Source organism: Herpailurus yagouaroundi, unplaced genomic scaffold (assembly GCF_014898765.1).
Source record: "Herpailurus yagouaroundi ecotype Mexico unplaced genomic scaffold, PumYag 159, whole genome shotgun sequence".
In the NCBI taxonomy this organism is placed as follows: domain Eukaryota; kingdom Metazoa; phylum Chordata; class Mammalia; order Carnivora; family Felidae; genus Herpailurus; species Herpailurus yagouaroundi.
Genome location: NW_024412400.1, coordinates 478,876 through 498,830, shown reverse-complemented (window position 1 = coordinate 498,830; position 19,955 = coordinate 478,876). Strand labels below are relative to the sequence as shown.

At 38.3% G+C, this 19,955-nt stretch overlaps 1 protein-coding gene across 1 annotated transcript in view; it reads left to right on the top strand.

The window, feature by feature from the left end:
* The first annotated feature begins 5,598 nt into the window (after positions 1–5,598).
* Positions 5,599–19,955, top strand: part of TOPAZ1 (testis and ovary specific TOPAZ 1) — a 102,300-nt gene continuing 87,943 nt past the window's right edge. Inside the window, 5 exon segments of the mRNA XM_040479588.1 lie at positions 5,599–5,948; positions 6,513–6,574; positions 6,899–8,101; positions 8,103–8,974; positions 19,216–19,277. Of these exon segments, the coding sequence (XP_040335522.1) occupies positions 5,738–5,948; positions 6,513–6,574; positions 6,899–8,101; positions 8,103–8,974; positions 19,216–19,277 (2,410 nt within the window). The 5' untranslated portion in view covers positions 5,599–5,737.

Here is a 19,955-nt window from a genome sequence, read left to right as displayed (position 1 = left end):
CTCATATTGGATAGTGAAACAGGGATTCCCTCCTCCACAAACAAGATAATAGACTGCAGTGATGGCCCTAATTCAAACGGAAATTTCTACAGGCGTAAACATAGGATCCCTTACTGAGATGCTAGAGTGTGGACACCTGCACCATAGTCATTCCTGCAACTGGTGTGCAGCCATGTACAGCCATACACACAGAATAAATGTGTGCTTGCTTCAGTCTCTCACTCAGACCAGAAGTGCTTGTCTCCTGAAGAAATCTTACTTGGAAGTGCAGGCAACTAAGCAGCAATCAGAAGAAACACTTAGGAAATGATTGATTCACAGCACTTTTAAATTACTTAAAGCACTGAAGAGCTGAGACTAGACAGTTTCTAAGGTCCTATTCCCCTCACAGATTTCCATTGTGTTCTATTTTGGACTTGTTACATTGAGTAATTGAGTTCTTCTGCCTCAATGGCACAATCAAAGACTTTTATGATCAAAGAGCATGAGTTCCTGGAGCCAGAGGAAAGAGTCGTGGCTCATCCTTGGCTGCTCTGGATCTGAAGCCCTCTAGTGGAGAGAGTTAATTGAGGTTCCCAAATCTGGACTTTAATATCTGAAGTAAAATATTTGGCCTTTGATTTTTTTTCTAGAGGTAAAATAGGATCATCAATTAAAAGAAACACATTTAAAGGTTCCAATATGTTGTTATTTGCTGAACATCAGATTATATAATATTCCTGGACAGAGGATTTACAATCTAAACTTGAATAAGAAGCTAACCCTGGAGAAAGTATTGAAAATACTTAGGAGAAAGAAAGGTGATTATGTCTTGGGGGACCCACATTTATTCTTTTGTTATTCATTTTTAGATGGTGAAAGAATGTCTCCTGACACTGTGTCAGGACAGAAGTTTTTCCTTTCATCCCCTTTGCTCCTTTCATCCTCATCCTTAGTTACTGGAGAGTGTGTGGTGGGGAGGGGTGTCTCTTACCAGAAAAAAAAGAAATTAAGTATTTTAAAGAGAGGAATATATTGCAGAAGATAGGCTAAATGCACAGAGAAAACAAATAGGGTTTCATGTTCCCAGAGATTCATAACAGAAAGCCACTACCACCCCTTGAAGCAAAGGGACATCAAGGTACCTGGTGGAAGCTGCACCACAGTAAGCCTGACCAGCAAGAGATGGAGTCTCAAAGAAGATGCAGCTGGTGTCTTATAGGCAGCCTAAGGTAGAGAAAATATCCCTTCTCCATTCTCCTACCAGTGTCCTCCATTGGCCAAATCTCACCCAAAGCCAACTGACCCAGGAGTGTGGAAAACACCCCTATGATTCAGAACAGGGCAGAGGAAGGGTGTGGAATTACTCTGAGTACAAACTGGCCAGTGACTGGTATGATACAGAGTAAAATAATACTGTCAAAGCTGATAAATATTAGTAATAGAGACGTCTTGTAGTCTTCTGGATGTTTGTAGAAGTAGACCATGGATCTGTAGGGCTGGCTTCATGGGCACATGGGCTGTGTAGTTCCACAGGGCCAACAAATTATGTAGCCAGTTCTGTGCATTAATAACCTACAGCTGTAGTTGTGGAATGTAGAGAATGTGGCTCTGCTGTCATCCTTCAAGGATAGAGCTAGGACCTACCACACACAAAGGACACTGGAGAAGCAGTGACTCTGAAGTTGACTTTGAGGGCTGAACAGTAGTGTCAGTCAGGATCCAGGGGCAAGGGGAAGGGGTTAATAGAAAAGGGTAAGGGACTAGAAGAGAAAGGACCCCAGACTCTCACAGAGGGCTGATTCTGTGTGGACTGAGATATAAGCCAATAGGTATGGGTATATATTGTAGTCTATCTTCTGAACTCCCAAGTGTGTGAGCTCTGCCACTAAGAATATTGAATCCTTTTTTGGTAAACAACTGTGCCTGTCCTTTCCAGAAATTACCAAGCACAATGAAAGGATTATGATAATCATTTCACAGAAGAGAACAAGAGATCCATGAAAACTTGTATAAACACACCTAATCTCCTAGGGTTTTCTGTGAAAGCAGTTTGGTATGGGGAATTTAAAATCTGTAATAAAGATTAGAAATTTCTTATTCAGAACACTCAATTGCTTGACTTTGCAATTTCCTATGCTACTAAACTCTTCCCATTCTTTTTTTATGCATTGCTTAACAGTTATGGTTCATAAAAGTTTTTAAATTCTTGGGTCTATAGCTGTATTTAAGATCATCTGTTTTTATTCAGACCAAAGAAGCTGGATTCTTGAATTTTTATCTTTTATTTTATTGAGATCTTAATAGCAAAAAAAATTTTGTAGGCATTAAATGTCAGAATTATATAGAATCTATCTTTTGATATATTGAAGTTTTTTTTAACAAATCAACCTAATGTTTACAACCTACTAGGCATTTGTTCTAAGTGCTTTACAAATATTTGCACACAAAACTCTACGCATCTTTAGCCCTCCACTGGGGGTCTTTAACAAAAAGATTAATAAGAGAAAAACAGTTTAATGAATACAGTGTACATCATGCAGGAGAAACCTCAACAAAGGGTAACTCAAAGTGATGGCTTAGAACTCTGGCCTATAAGATGCTATCATCTTCAACAAAGAACAATAACTTTGTTTAGAAGTGGCAGGACAAAGGAAAATGGTTTTAGTCTTCCTAGAGTGGCAAACTACAGGAAGATTAATGTATGGGAAGAAACTAATGGAGTAAGGTTTATTTGAAAATGCCTCTAGTACCAGCTCTATGGTGGTAAAGTCTAGAGTCATCTCCAGTAAAGCAGAATTTACATCCTGCCTTTAGGCAGATGGCAAGGGGAGGGAGGTAGAGAAAGCTTTTTCTGTATTTGCTACTTCCTAATTGTCTTCAGCTCCAAATAATTTTTATGTCAAAAAGTCATATTTTGGGTAACATATTTGGTTTCTTTCAGGAGACACTATTATTTCATTCTACAGGTGAGAAAACTGAGGCACAAAGTGAACAAGTATGTAGCCTGAATTCCCTAAAATAGTTTTTTCTATTCTGTTATTCTTAAACTGGTTTCCCTTTTACTGGGGGTTTTTCACAAGAAGAAAGAAACAAGGGAAGTTTCTAGATCATTTACACCTCCTTTACCCGAATTCTATTTTATAGAAGCTCCTAAGGATACTCCTCTTAAACTGCTCATCCAAACTGCCATAGTAGTCTGTGCATCATACCCAGCAGCCTTTAACATCCACACACATTGTGTTAAAAATCACCAAGTTTATCTTAAAACATACAAAATGCAAAGATTAACAGAAGGTATCTGCCCTGAAAGAGATAGAAAGAGCTGAAAGCAATGTGTTAGCAGGCAGGCAGGAATACCTGATGCTCCTTGCCTCCAACACACACACACACACACACACACACACACACACACACACACGTAAGGAGATGGGTAGCAGGGAAGCTTCCTTGAGGGGTGATCCTCAAACTAAATCTTGAAGGAGAATATGTAGTTCACCAAGCAGAAAAGCAAAAAAACAATTTCCAGGACTAGCATGTAAAGACGCATAAGCATGACACAGCATATAAAGAGCAGGATATGTGTGGTGTTAGAATATAGTTTTCCAAAAAAAAAAAGATAAAGTCATGACTCTCATAGAGATGTCTCATAGAAATGAACTTGTACTAACTTTCTCTCATTAGGCAGATTTTATAAATACCAGTTCAAAGGATAAGTCTAAAAAACAGACACACAGATCAGGAATATTGAAATGAATGTGCCAATTGAGGCAAAACTGGCTTCTTCCACAGTGAGAGTGGGAAGTCAACTGAGGATAAGACAGGATTTGCATGTCCATAGACCATTATTTTGTATTGCTACCACTTACTTTAAAATTAGTAAGATATGTCCCATAGAATCAGAATCAGATAATGCAGAAGGGTGACTCCTACATATAGTTTTCCACTGAAGTACAACTTTTCCCCTACAGGGACAACAAGAGACAAAATTTGTTAAATATTCAGTGGCCACAGGAGAGAACCATAAAAGGTTTGGACTTCTTTCTGCTAGTTTTAGTCTCTAAGTAAAGGAGGTTCATGAAGGACCAATCTGGGAATGCCAGGATCTCTGACATGGCAGAGACTCCAGCAGGTGGAAACCTCACCAAAATACCACAAGTGTCACCTGCCGGACACCAAGACCTGACCTTTACCTCACACCTGCTTGTATTCCCTGACCTTTGTTCCACATTTTTCCTTAATCTCTTTTTTCCAGCTCCTCTCTTAACTTGGGTAAATGGGAAGTGAAACTTCCCTTAAGCCATAGGGACTGCCCTAAGACCTCCAGCCAGCCCAGGCCACCCAGACCAGTTTGAATTTAACTTCTGACTCATGCTTGTGCAGATGGACCATGTTATGACTTCTAGAATAACTGATGATTACCTTAACTCATCATAATACTAAAATCCCCACCCAAGAGGGGTGCCTGGCTGGCTCAGTTGGTTAAGCAAGTGTCTGACTTCGGCTCAGGTCATGATCTTGTGGTTCATGAGTTGGAGCCCCGTGTCCTACTCTGTGCTTACAGTTCAGAGCCTGGAGCCTGCTTCAGATTCTGTGTGTTATGTGTCTGTTTCTGCCCCTCCCCTGGTCGCACTCTGTCTCTCTCAAAAATAATAAACATTAAAAAATATATATATATAAATAAATAAATAAATAAAATCTCAACCCCAGAAGGATCCTCAGCCTCATTTATATAACAAACAACGTATGTATAGGCATGTTTCCTTAAGGCACATGGACAACTTCTACCTACCCTACATATGATGACAAGGCTTCCCTATCTAAATATGCAACTTAACCCTAAATGAAAGGAACCCATTCACCCGTGTTCTTGGAGTCATGGCTTTGGAAGCCACTCCCCACTATCTCCTTATTTGCTGCAAATGAACTTTTCTTTGCGTGACAGCTCAACCTGGTGCAGTTTCTGGCTCACCAAGTAGGAAACTCAAGGTTGGTTTGGTTACATAAGGACAGAGGCATGAATACAATTTAGGAGGCTGATGCCGTAGGTCAAATTCTGAGAGCCAGGCCCAAAGTAATGGCAAAGAGCAGAGAGTGGCTGACAAACACAGGAAGTAGAATCAAGCAGATGTAATGAATGTGGCTGTGGCGAACGAAGTGGAAAGAAGTGGTCTCTGATCGTTTCTAGATTCTTGGCTTACACAAATGGGTGGACAGTGGCACATCCACCAACACAGGAGGAGGAAGCTTGTCGAGGAAGGATTAAGCTCAGTTTTGCACATCTGGAGCTTGAGGTGTCTATATGGTATGTGGGTGACTATATTGAGAAGGCTGAAGGAACGGGACCCCAGAGGACGGGACGGTTAGAAGCCACTGGCTGACACTCATCTTTGCCAGTGGCTAGGCAGGAGGGGGCAGCACGTGAGAGAAAGGGCCCCCAGTGGCTGCTGGAGGTTCCGGCCTAGGAAGGCGACTCGGGCCACAGACCCAAGCAGCGAGGCCCTCGTGCGTAGCCCGCACCTGCTTGGGGCACTTCCGCCCGTTGGGCCCCGCCCGTCCTGCCTAGGGGGTAGCGCGGGCCCCACTTCCGCTTCCGCCTCCGCCCCCGGATCCAGACTGCAGGCGGCACGGAGCCGGGCTGAGGGCGGTAGGACCTCTGCGGCGGGAGCGGCCTTCACGCGGCTGGTGGGCTCCTGTGAGTGGGTGCGGCAGGCCTCGGTGGGCCTTGGCCGTGGACTGGGCTGGCCGCCTAGGGCGGATGCGGCCGCCGCTGCCCTCGGGCCCCGCGGCGGCCCCCGGGCGTGAAGGCGACTCGCGAGGCCTGAGGAAGCGAGGCCGGCGGCCAGGGCCAGGCGAAGCGGGAAGTTGTGGCCCTGAGGCCACGGGACGCGAGGAGAGCAGGCAGAAGAGGAGAATGGTGGCCCGAGCATCTGGGAGAGAAGAGGTGGAAAGTGACAAGTCGGGTGAGGGTGAGGCGTATGGGACTGGGAAGGCCGCCGTGAGGCGGCGGGAGAAGGGCCAGGGTAGGCGGGGGTGGGGGGGCTTCGGGCCCGTCAGACCCTCAGGGCTTAGAAGCAGCGAAGGAGGCGGAGCTCCCCTTGCAGCCGGGAGGACCAGTAAGAGAGGCCTCCTAGATCACTGGCATTCCAGCGTTTGCATCTCAGCCTGCCCCCCTGTTGTTTCACACTAGTGTGTAGCTTGAATTTGCATTGAGCTTTACCGATGCACGTGACTGACCGGAAGCCCTTGGTCAGAATTACTTTCAGAGGAATTCCTATTAGTGGTCCATTTTGGCTACTGTGAAGTGATGTTGATGCTAGCGATTATTCAGCTGGTTTGGAATTTATACGGGTTTGTATGGAGTTCCTTAGCGGAAATTAGGTTTTTCATTTGAAAACAGAAGTATATTCCCATACAGCTAGCTATTCAGGGAAATAAATGTGGATGGCTTCACAGTTTTTTATTTTAAGTGGTGTTGCTTTTTCCTCCTCAATATAAAAATCTTTTCTGGTATGTTTTGTTGTTTTGATCAGCCAAGGAAAAAAGAAAAGTCACTGAAGCTTCAAGTGATGATCCACAGCCAGGGATTGACCTGGTAAGAAAGGAATCATTGACCAGTTTGGAATCTTTCCAAACAGTGGAGTGCAGTGAATTTCAAAGTACGGCTTTCTTGCAGTCTTTGGGTAAGGAGAGTTTGGTAGAAGGTATTAGAAGAAGAATTCAAATTAAAAAACTTAAAAGCTTAGAGAGTCCACCTCTCAAAATAACTGACAGTAAGGCTACACAAAATATTAAGGTTGAATTCCAAGATGAACTGTACAAGAATACTCCAAAATATTCTTGTAACAGCTTGTCACCTGGAGTAGAAAATAATTCCATTTTAAAATTACATGATTACAATTTTTTCCCCCATTCCAAGGGTTGTAATGATGGAAATAACCTTGCATATAAACATGGTGGATGTATGCACGTTCCAGAAAATTCCTCGAAGTTAAAGAAAGAAAACCTCAGGAGTCTTGCAGATAAGAGTGACACAAATAATATTCCCCAGCTCTTACAGACTGAAGAAAACTTAATGGGAGTAAATAGGTTATTATTTGAAGAAGCTGATTTACACCAAAGTAAAATTAATGGCTTGCTTTCCTGCCTTCAAAATGAAAAAAATAAATATTCAATAGAGGAGAACAATATTGGGAGAAAACCCAGGAAAAGGATGAAAGTGTCTGAAAAAGGAGATGAAATGGTTATTGAGATGAACTGCTGTAATGTGTATAACAAAACTGAATTGGTGTTACAAGACAACCAAACAGGTGCTGAGGGCAAAGGAGCAGAGACTTTAGAGGCTAAAAAAAGTCCTTTAAAAGTTTTGAGAAAAGTAAACCATAATACACTCTCCCCAATGGATCATTTATTAAGTCTTCCAGAAATAGGAAAAAAAACAAGTCCTGAACATCATGTAAATGCTATGTTTCAGAAAACCCTTGAGCCACTTGTGGAAGAAGAAACAAAGAACACTCCAGAGCCCTTAGGATTTAAAGGCATGGAGCCGGAAGAGTATTTTAAGTCAATGCAAAGCTCAGTAGCGAAATTATCTAGTGATTGCCATCTTACTGAAAAGAGATCTTCACGGGAAGACTTGAGAAATGAAGCTGAAGAATCGAAGTCAGGCTGTCACAGAACAATACCGATGACTGGTAAAAGAACTTGGCCTTGTTATTCATGTGCTAGAATATCTGCCCAGTGTTGGAAAAAGTCTTCCTTGCCAGATTCAAATAACTTTCTTCCTGGGTCTCAGCAAAGTTTTAGGCAAGATGATTTTCTTAAACACCAAACAAATCAAACTCACTTAATTGATTCTAAATTATCATTACAGAGTACCATAACAAAGACAAATGGTGAATCTTCAAGCAAAGAAAAATTGAATTCTAATTTAAATTGTTTGTCTTCAGTCTCTGCAGTAGAGCCTACTTTGACGATTATAAAGGAACCTACAATTGATGATGGTAAAAAGATGAAGTCAGAGGAATGGAGCAGAAGTGGGTCAGAGGTAGTTTCTAATACTGATGAAGATACTCCGCTAACTAATGTGACTCAAAACTTAACAGGAAGTAAAAAAAAAAGATAGAGGGAATTTAACAAAACTTAATTTGACAGTGGCTTCACAGGATGGCCAGGAAGCAAATAACTCTCTAGGCAAAACAATTCATCGAAAAGCATGCATTGCTAAGCAAACACTTGTGGTTCCAGACTTGGTTAAAATATTGAACACAGGAAGACTGACTAATTTTAAAATTCCATTACTTAAGAATAAAACAGAAAAAAGAAAAGAAATAAATGCCAGGTCATCAGAGAGAGATGCTTATAGTCCCCTAGAACTTCTTGACAATTTATCTGGAGCAGAGGTAAGACAAAGTAGGAGTAAAGAAAATGTCTCCACAGTAACATCGGGACCTCAGTCTTTGAGTATACAAAATAGTGTAACTCCAGTGCAAGCTGATTCTGACTCATTCATGTGTAAGAATTCCTGTGGTATTTCTCCAAACTTTTTAAAGGAAAGCAATGTTACTAAACCATCTAACTGCATCTCTGAACCAGGCAATATTATTTCTAATAAGGAAGCTGTTTCTCTCACAATTGAAAGAAATAGTTTTTCTTGTGATCTTGGGTGTATGGAGAAAAGTTGTGCCTTCTGTAATAAACAAGAAACATTCAAACCAGTTTTCTCTGAAGTTAGTGGTAGAGAAATGACTAAGAACTTTTCAGAAATTAAAATGGGGTTTCCAGATATTCTGAAAGCATATGAAGATGATGTCCTCTTAATTGATGTCATTCAAGATGACCCAGATCTCTTTGGGGTCTCCAATGAAGGGGAGCTCTCATTTACTTCAGAGGTCCCTATTATAAGCCAGGAGCCCATTGTTGCTGAAGAGCACCAATCAACAGATTCTAAGCACGTGGAACTTCCAGAAAAAAAAGAAACAAGCGATGACTTGAGGTATGCATGTTAAAGTATGCCTTTTGGTGCAGATTATTGTTGGGGGTTTCAAAAGCACTTTCTGCTCTTCGGTATCACTGATTTATTCAGTGATCATTGAAACTCCATTATGTTTTTAATACAGTTATTTACTAAATGTAATATAACACATTACTGCTGAAACCTGGAAATGTCATTATGCTAAAATTTAGAGTCAAAATAAAGCAATTCTATTTTGGATATTATGGGCACATTAGCAGTTCAGAATTTAAAATGGTGATTTGTAAATTACTGACACTGATGCTTTCAAAAGTCAATTACATTTATTTTCCTATGTTCTTAAATTATTACAAATATGCAGATATACTTTTATTTCAGCCAAGTTACTAAGAACAGTACTGTATATTTTAACCCATTTTCTGTGTCTTCCTTGTTAGATAAAAAATTCATTTTTCAAGGAACACAGAAACCTTGGAAAGGTTTATTTGACATATTTAGGACTTGAGAGTAGAATCAAAAGTTAAACCACTTTTCAGAAGAAAATGGCGTAAAATTTTTCTCATGGTTCTACTTTTAAGGTGATGGTTTTAAATGATGGTTTAGCCCCCAAAGAGGGCAATTTTGCCTAAGGCAACTGTAAATGGAACCAAGTAGTAACCTTCATGCTCAGGAATTTGATCTATTCTGGTTGATCCAAATTTTATTTTATGTTATGTCATATTTTACTAAACTTTTATGATTCTTCAAGCTCTAATCTATATGTTACAATGCTTGAATAATGCAATGTTTTGTGAACAGACTCAAAAGGAAACATGAAAACCCTTTCCACTAAGATTCAGTGTTACATTACTTAATCTCTTAGGTATTTATACATTTTACTTAGTTATTTTTGTGATACATTCTTGATGTTTTTAGTGTTTCAAGAACTTTTTTTAAAATTTTTTTTTAATGTTTATTATTGAGAGACAGACACAGAGCATGAGCAGGGGAGGGTTAGAGAGAGGGGGGAGACAGAATCTGAAGCATGCTCCAGGCTCCGAGCTGTCAGTACAGAGCCCAGCGCGGGGCTCGAACTCACAAACTGCGAGATCATGACCTGAGCTGAAGTCGGTCGCCCAACCAACTGAGCCACCCGGGCGCCCCTCAAGAACTTTTAACTTACCAAATAGAGTACTTTCTGTTTGCCAAATGGAAGACTAAGCTTCATTATGTATTTTTAGCAGTATAATGAGATAGGATGATAGTTTGCCCATTTCAAAGATGGAAAAATAAAGATGACAAGTTGTCATTTGTCTAGGGTCACACTGCTAATACCATAATCTGGCTATGAACTGAGGCCTGTCTTACTTTAGAATTAGTGCTAAAAAAAGAAAAAATTTAATGATTAAGAACTTGACCTTTATAGTCTTTATTGTTTTTTAATCTTCTTGCCACCTATCAGCTATGGGACCTTTTAGGCAAATTATTTTACCTTATCTGTTAAAGGGGAAGATACTTGCTTCTGGATTGTGTGGGTTAAATCAAAGAGGAGATTTTGGTTTTAGCATGGCACTGAGTGAGGAGTAAGGGTTCAAAAGAAGGTAGTTAATGAAGGTGATTTTAACTCTTGGTATACCACACTTCTTTTGAGGAATACGAAGGGAAATTAGAGCAAATCCTGCATTTAAATAGAGCAGACATCTCCGTTAGCTAATAAGATGTTGACAGTAAGCTACCATCAAAGGTAGAAAGAAGTGTGAATTGTTAGGAAGTTTGTTTTCTATTCTTTTTTTTAGAATAATGGCTGATTTTGAAAAAAGTGATACATGTTCATTACGTTAAAAGTATAAAAGGGGGGTAATCCTACCATCCAAAATAACAAATCAATTGCTAACAATTTGTAGTCATCATTTTAGACATCTATTTAGGCATATAGACATATTTTAGAAAAATTATATTGTTATTTTTTAGTAAAAATATTTAATTTTATTTATTCTTGATTGAGGGGAAGGGGAACTAAAATGAAACTAAAGGGATTGCTGAAACAATATACTTCTGTATCACAAGAGATTAGTTTCAAAAAGTCTCTCTCTAAAGTTAATGAGAAATATTATTTAATAGCTTGAATTTTATCATGACTTTTAAAAATTGTGTTCTAACTTCAGACAGCAGCATTTGCTTTCCAAACATGAAAGATGAGCATAACTGTACACTTTGGCTTTTCTACCAGTGTTGCCCCCAACTTTTGTGTTTTAAAAAAATGTTTTATATTGTTAAGCTTTGTGTCATTTACATTCTCTTCAATAATCTGGATTCCCAAAGACTCTCTTAGTTATATATTTAAGTTGATACAGTCCCTACCATTATTCTTTGTACTTTCCTCTGCTTTGGCTATTTTGATTCATTTCTTAGTTGGATAGATTTCAGAGCAGTTTTTTTCAAGAAGAGTTCATGATTGCTGTGTTCTTTAAGATCTTGGATACATAAGAACAACTGTTGTGTAGGCAAATTGGGTATAAAATTTTCAGTTTATGTTTTTCCTTTTTACAACTGTATGGTCATTCCAGCCTGCTTTCTGACTTCGTTGTGAAGTCTGAAGCCAAACCTAATTCTCCCATCATTCCTCTCTCAACTGCCACTGCTGCCTTTTCCTCCTAGCCCTCCCCCCACTCCTCCTTCTCCCTTTCCACCTCGTCTTCCTCCTATCAGCTATCAGTTGTTTCTCTTACTTTCTGTCTTGGGATTGGTAATTATGTGTCAGTTTTTCCTGGACAAGGTGAACCATTTTGGGTTGCAGTATCAAATTTACTTCAGATAATTTTTCTGATTGTCTTTGAACCTCATTTCCCTTTATTTCAGAAGTGCCAATTATACTTTTATTGGCTTTTTTTTTTCATATCTCCTTCTGAAATTTTGGTCTTCAAGTAAACTTGAAAATTTCCTCAGTTGTTATTTATTGCATTGTATTGTATTTTTTTTATTTGATTTTACTTTTTTTAGAGAAAGTGTGAGCCGGGGAGAGGGGCAGAGGGAGGGAGAGAGAGAGAGACAAGGAAAGAGAGAGAGAGAGAGAGGGAGAGCAAATACTTTTTTTTTTCTTCCAAGTTTTTATTTTTTTTATTTTTTATTATTTTTTTTCAATATATGAAATTTATTGTCGAATTGGTTTCCATACAACACCCAGTGCTCATCCCAAAAGGTGCCCTCCTCAATACCCATCACCCACCCTCCCCTCTCTCCCACCCCCCCATCAACCCTCAGTTTGTTCTCAGTTTTTAACAGTCTCTTATGCTTTGGCTCAGGAGAGCAAATCTTAAGCAGGCTTCATGCTCAGTGCAAACCCGAACTTGTGGCTCATTCCCATGACACTGGGATCATGACTTCAGCTGATATCAAGAGTCAGACACTCAACTAACTGAGCCACCTGGTGTCCCCTCAGTAGTTACTTCAATATTTTTTCTGCAATAGAAATACCCGTTTTATAATCATCCACAGTGCTAGGATCAACCTTAACGGGGAAAAATGGAGGTATGATAAACAGAGGGTCTGCTAATAGTTGGACACAAGGTTGTTAATGATTCTAGAACTAAATGAAGCTTAAAATATAAATTCAAATTTCAAAACTGTCCCTTTTATCAACCAGTTGCTGGTTCATATACTACTTTTTCCTCTAAGACACTAAGAGGTTGAAGCCTGTTAGACCGTGTTTGTATTTTACAGGAACAGAACTTAAGGATGGGAGGGTTAGGGGGTGTCTGACTGGCTCAGTCAGTTAAGTGGCCAACTTCGGCTCAGGTAATGATCTCATGATTCATGGGTTCAAGCCTTGCGTCAGGCGCTGCTGTGCTGACAGCTCAGAGGCTGGAGTTTGCTTCAGATTCTGTGTCTCCGTTTCTCTCTCTGCCCCTCTCCCACTCTTACTCTGTCTCTCAAAAAATAAACACTAAAAAAGGGTTTTTTTAAAAATAATTAAAAAAAAAAGTATGGGAGGGTTAGGGCAGATACTGTCAGAAGCTCTGGACTGCTTCTTACTGTTAAAACATAGTCAAGCCTGAATTGATTCAGTTGTTGGAGGAAGTGTTCTCAGACTTGGTTAGGGAGAATTTGTAAGATGTGTAAGTTATGTTAGAATGCTTATTCATTTTTGATCTCTACAATGGATAGAGTTCATATTAAAACCCAAATTATCAGAAGCATATTGGAACTAATCCACTAATCCACTAACACTTGAACTGATGAGCTTGGTAATGCATAATTTTTGACAATGATAAAACTTTTGAATTAGCCTGTAAATACATTAGCCTGAGATTGTCTATAATGGTGCTGACCTAGAACATAGGATTATCTTCAATCACAATTTTATTCTAAAATATAAGTTGAGTGATATTATACAGTGGATCATTGAGATTTTAAGAATCTGCCAAGCATTCGAGGGAATTGCTATGTAGGTATGAAGGAAAAATCAATGTGCCTGAAACAAAAATACATAAACTGAAGTACTAAGAATACTAGTAGTTTAGAAAAGAGGGATGAAAAGGTATCTTGGAAAAGTCAGAATTTGTACTGATCCTTGAAATTTGGATTGATTTAGATTTAACAAAGGGGAAGAAGGAAAAAAAATTGGTGGGGGAAGAAAATTAATGAAGAAAAGGTAGGCATAAGGTAAAGGTAAATATGAATATGGTTGTAGAGGGCAGATTATGAAGCATTTCCTGACTCTTTCAGGCAGAGTTAGGAGCCCTTTCTGTTCCCATAGCACCTTTTCCTATCACAATTACGGCACTGATGTTATGATAGTAATAACTTTCATGTCTCTTGCCTATTAAACTGTTGGACTTCTTGAGGGTAGGAAGTTTCCATGTCTCATTTACCTTTGCAAGCCCAGTCCTCATACTTTGAGGGAAGGGAGAGAATTAAACTTTAAATTTCTATCATAGTAGGCTGTGCCTCAAGCATCTAGATTAGAATATATGTAAATGAAGACAGCGAATCCTTTCTTTCTAAAGCAAATAGATGTTGATGAGTACTGGGAAATAAAACTGGATAAATAGGGTGATGCCAGATTAAGATGGTTGGAAAGTTGAGCATCAGAAATTGAAGTCACCAGGACAGGACTAATGCTGGTGATCAATGAGGACCAGTTACACCACCTTTGCAAATTGGATTTAAATCCATAAAGAGCATTGTACCTTCTGGAGCTGGTAATAATAAACACAAACTTCTAGAGGGAAAAATGCCTGACACCAAGGTTGTTCAGATGATTCAGAAGACATTCTTTCTCTCCCTGTATATTTAGATTCTGTAGCCTTTTAGGAAGCTTACCTTGCTCCATTCTGCCTTTCCACTGAATATCTGAGACACTCTATAGTGCAAAATTTTACACTGAATTATCAGAACTGATATTTGGTGTCTGCCCTGTGCTAGATACATCACTTACATTATTTTATTTCGTAGAATAATTCTGAGGTTGAAACTGGCCCTTTTTATTTTAATTCTTTTTTAAGTCCAGTTGACATACAATGTTGTATTAGTTTCAGGTATACAGTGTAGTGACTCACTATCTCTGTACCTTATGCTATGCTCCCCACAAGTTTAACTACCATCTGTCACCTTACAATAGTATTACAATATCATTGACTATATTTCCTATGCTGTGCCTTTTCTTCCCATGAATTTTTCACTCCATAACTAGAATCCTGTATCTCCTATTCTCCTTAACCCACTTTTTCCATTCCCATACCTCCCTTCCCTGTAGCAATCATCAGTTCATTCTTTATAGGTTTCATTCTGCTTTTTGTTTATTCATTTGTTTTTTAGATTCCACATATGAGTGAAATCATATAGTATTTGTCTTCCTCAGTCTGACTGATTTCATTTAGCATAATACCCTGTAGGTCCATCCATGTTGTTGCAAATAGTATGACCAAATAGTATGACTTCTTCCTTTTTTTTTTTTTTTATGCTATGTAATATTCCTGTGTGTATACACTACATCTTTATCCATTCATCTATCGATGGACACTTAGGGTGCTTCCTTATCTTGGCTAATGTAAGTAATGCTGCAGTAAACATAGAGGTGCATATATTGGTATTTTCATTTTCTTTCAGTAGTACAATTATTGAGTCATAATGTACTTCTATTTTTAATTTTTTGAGGAACCTCCATACTATTTTCCGCAGTGGTTGCACCAACATTGTACAAGCGTTCCTTTTTCTCTACATCCTAACACTTGTTATTTCTTGTGTTACTTATTTTGGCCATTCTGACAGGTATGAAGTGATTTTGATTTGCATCTTTCTGATGATTAGTGGTATTGAGCATCTTTTCATGTGTTCATTGGCCATCTCTGAGTCTTCTTAGGAAAAATGTCTGTTCAGTTTCTCTAAAACTAGCCCTCCTTAAAATTGAATCAAAGTGTTTAATTTTCCAAAGGACACACAGCTAGTAAGTTAGTAAGGCCTGGATCTGAACCCAGGGTAGCTTGCTCTGAAGTTTGCTCCTCAGCCCAAAACAGCCTGCTAGAACAGGGCCATTTTGGTTATTTGTAAGACTTTAATTTGATTACAGATTGCCACAGAACATTAATCTACTTTTGATCTCTTTTCTCCGTCATTTCCTCTCTAAAGTGGCGGTGGGGCAGTTTGAAGAAGTGTCATTCTTATTTTTACTTTCTTCTCTTTTGGGTCACATAAACCATTGTGTTTTTTTGTCTTTGCCAGAATATATGATATTGTACTTTATGGAATACTCATTTGTAGTAGCAAGAGACCTAGCACCTCACACCAGGGCATCAGGCCAGGCAACCTCTGGCCCAATGAATTGGATACTATAATATTTCTCTGCTTTTGGCCACTGCTATCTACAGAACAATTGCCTCAGTAAATTTGTAGCAGCCCTATTTAGAAGCAGTATGTGAATGTGTAAGTAAGTGAACACTGACCTCAAGTCAGCTAGTTAACATCTCAGAAGAAAGCAATAACATTTTGAATTTTTCTTGGGCATAGTTTTCAGACTTGTTCTGGTAGTAATAATTCTAGAGCAGTCCTGCTCTAGACTTTTTGTCAGTTACCCATAGCAAAGGTACATTTTGCATTACAATCCAGTACATACTTGTGAGTGTGTGAAACAGATTTATAAAAACAATATTTTCCCTACTATAAGAGATGTAGTATCATATTTTGTATTAAATTTTGTTTTATAAAAAAAAAAAAAACAACAAGTCCTGGGTGGAACCCATTAAACTTCATCACTCCCTTACAAAATGCTGTGATTGGAGGATAAACTTGATGTAATCCGTGTCGTTCTTCAGAAACCTCTTTTACTCCCCTCTCCTTCCCTCTCCTTGTTGCTCAAATCTCTTTTGCTTCTCTGTACTTCTATAGCTTCACTCAAGTCTGTTTGTTTCTCTCCTTTCCTCATCCTCCCCTTCATTTTTGAACCTTCCCACTCCATCAAGGGAGAGCTGTACCTTTTCATTACAGCAGTACAAAACTGTAAAATATTTATGTGCATTACAGTGTTGCTTTATTATTTTTTTTAGTTTAGATGAATTTAATTTCTTTGTGTTTTTCATCTTCAAAACAAAATTAAATTACTTCTAACAGGAGCAGCATGTACAATTTTACCTTCCTGTGAGCTAGTTATTCATAGTAAAAAGTTTCTCATGCTTACAAGCAATACCAGCAATATTAAAAATACTATTTTAATATAGTACTTTGAAATTGAAATTAAAGCAGTATACTTGCTATATGCCTGTTTATGGTTTTTGTTTTGTTTGCAGATATACCCTCCTATGTGTCTGGAGCTATACCTATGTGAGAATGTAACTTTCAGGATAATTAGAAACTGCAAAAACATCCTTCAGTTCTTGTGTATTTATTGAGTCACTTAATCGTATTCATGCTATTGCTTTAATCTCTCACAGTTTTTCCTTCCTCTCATTTCTCACTGCTGCTATCTTATTCATCTTTCTCCTAGATTATTGTAATGAGCTCCTGGCTAATTCTCCCTGAACTCTCTGTTTATCCTCCTCCGTAGTGATAGTCTGTAATAGAAATTGATCTGCCAGTGACTGCTTACATTGCTTCAGTGGCTTTCTGCCCACCTGAGGATAGAGTCTGAATTGCTTGGCATGTCTTTTTAAGGCTCTTTAGTGGATTGCATCCATTCTCTCTTTGACAAATATGGTTTTGGGGGGTGGGGGGGAGGGGGGGAAAGGGTAATAACAGATACACACAGCAAGCAGCTCGTGGTTTCTACAGTATGTCATGTACTTGAGTTCTTTTGCATTATGTTACTTTATCTGCAAGTCCCTTTCTTTTTATTCAGCTATCCTTCAAGTCTCATCTGAGATGGTACTCTAGGAATTTGTTCTAGCAGTTTTCTTGGCACTTATCTCAGTGTATTATGTCTACTTGTATGTGAGCCTCCCATATACTGGGAGTTCCTAGACAGAAGAGAGGCATCTTCATTTGGGTCTCCCTGTGGTGCCTGGCTACGAAGACGTCAGGTGCTGAGTATATATGGAGGGCAACAAGACACATCTGGGCCTTGTCCTCCCTAAGCTTTTGATCCACCAAGAGAGGCAGATATTTGAGCAAGTACCGTAAACTATAATAGAAGTGTGAGATGTTAAGGACTTCTTTTCAAGATGGTATTTAAGATGAACACTAAAGGAATTACCATGAATTAGCCAGTTGGTGAAGAAAAGTAAATAGAATTTTGTTATAGGAGTAATAGCCTGTATAAAGGCCCACAGGGAAAGGTATGCCACAACTGAGAAACAGAGATAATGTTCCATGGCTTAGGGTTCATATGGCAAGAAATAAAGCTACAAAATGTGCAGAAAGCTCAGTCATTACATTACATCCTTTACAAATAGGATGACCATAGAATCTGTCTTCTGAACTGCAAAACTTTTGAGAGTGAAGTGAGGAGCTTTTAATAATTTAAGCCAAGACAACAGGACTAAACAGACCATCCTAGATAAACTAGAAGTCATGGTGAGTTTGAACTTTATCCTAACAGCATATAGGGATTCACCAAAGGACTTTTAAATAGACCAGATTTACATTTTAAAAATCATTGTAGCTCTGGTGTGGCGGGGAGCTATTGTAATAATGAGGCCAGAGGACATGATGACTTCAAACAGAAGTGGATGTGGATTTGGGAGAGATTTAGGAAGTGAAGATTGATTAATCTGATTGATTAATCATAGGTAGGAGTTAAGAATGATACCTGATTTCTTTCTTATTTCAGAGAAGGACATGACCGTTCTGAGATATGAATGGGCAGGATTGGGGATGTGTTCTGCTCATGATGTCAAATCGTATGAGCCTTCTGTTCATATTATTATTTTTTCCATTCTTTAAACTATATGTTTCCAGTTGTTTTAGGTCTTCTGTCAGGGAGCAAATACTTCCTGTTTTCCAAAGACTTTAAAGAATGATGTATAAAATACTTTGTTTAGTTTTTCTCTTTCTTGAGTAGGAAGTAATCTTGAACCAGTGAGCGGTTGTAGAGCTGTAGGCTAGGTTTAATAAAACGAATTTATTAAATGAAAAAAATGGTGGGATTATGGGCGTTTATTATATTTTATTCTTTTATATATTTCTAAATATTTAAAAATGGAGAAATGATCAGCCATTTGTCGCTCATATAAATGTAGTTTTCATTTGTTGAGTCTATGCTATTGGTTTTAAAAACACTTCATTTAATCCTCACAGTAACCTCATGGATAGGTGATATTCCCATTTTACAGATATGGTTAGACTGAAAGAAATATTGTTGCCATAGTTGACACAGTTAAGCGGCAGAACGATATTTGAACCTAGGTTGATCTAACTCTGATCTCTATACCCTTAACCTTTAGACCATATGTGGTCTTTAGAGACTACAAAAAAAGATTCAAACAGCTGTCAAACTGTCTTCCTTTTTACATTGGCAGTAAGCTGTACATACATAAACTTCAGAGTAGAAGTTAAACATCTTCTAGTATGGGTGTAATAGTTTAGAACTGTTGGAACTGTCATTGGGTTCTCCCTGAGTAGCAGTTTGAATGGCAGCACTCCCTAACAGTTGTGGCTTATGTGTGTGATTAAAAGAAACAAATGAGGAATCTACTTGGGTGTGCTGGGTTTCTGAACCTCCAGTGTAATACTCTGTCCTTGGAGAACTTGAGCTGATCCTCACCAGCTACTAAAGCTGGTAATATATAATGTTTAGAGAAGTGGATCTGTGTAGAATCCTTTATAATGTTCAAGCTCTGTTTGCTTTATAATAGAGAACTTCCTGTGCCGGATTCAGGATTGATGAAGTCAGAGGTCTGTGCTTCCTTGTCAGCAGGTAAAATTTGACGTTTTCAAAATATGTATATTGAAGTATCATTTTGTGTCTCTATTCAGGCCTAGCCAAAATGAATTCATTAAAATAGGAAGCTTCTCATTCTAGAGTTTGTTAAAACATGTTTTATAGTTTGTCAGTTTTCCTCAGTTTTATTGCTTGGTTGACAGATGAGATTGAGAGATTTTCCATTTGATTATTTAGTAAGTAACTTTGTTCAGCTTTATCTACAAAAGAGAGGATCATTGACCTTAGAAATTTTGTGGCATTATTTTTAAATGGAAGTATGTGTTTAAACTTTATCACATTTTAAATCTGAATCCTTTTTATAATTTTTTGTAATTTACAGTTAATCATAAGTTTGAATACCTGGATCTTCACAGGAAATATTTTGAAAGTTAATTGTACTTTAAAGTTTTAAAAACATATTTAAAATAACTGGATGTAATCAAGAAACATTCGTAAATTTATCTTGATATATCTCAGTTTGTCTTAGTGCCATTCTTTTTATATCTAATATAATGGAGTTATTTTGAAAGAGGGAGGAATAATTGTATAGTTTGCTGAAAACTACTTCATGTTTGTCACATTGGACTTTAAAAGACTCTGAATTCTAACTCATTTTTAGAACAATCTTTGAATAACTTAGTTATTTCACTGTTTGAAGTTTCTACAGTTGAA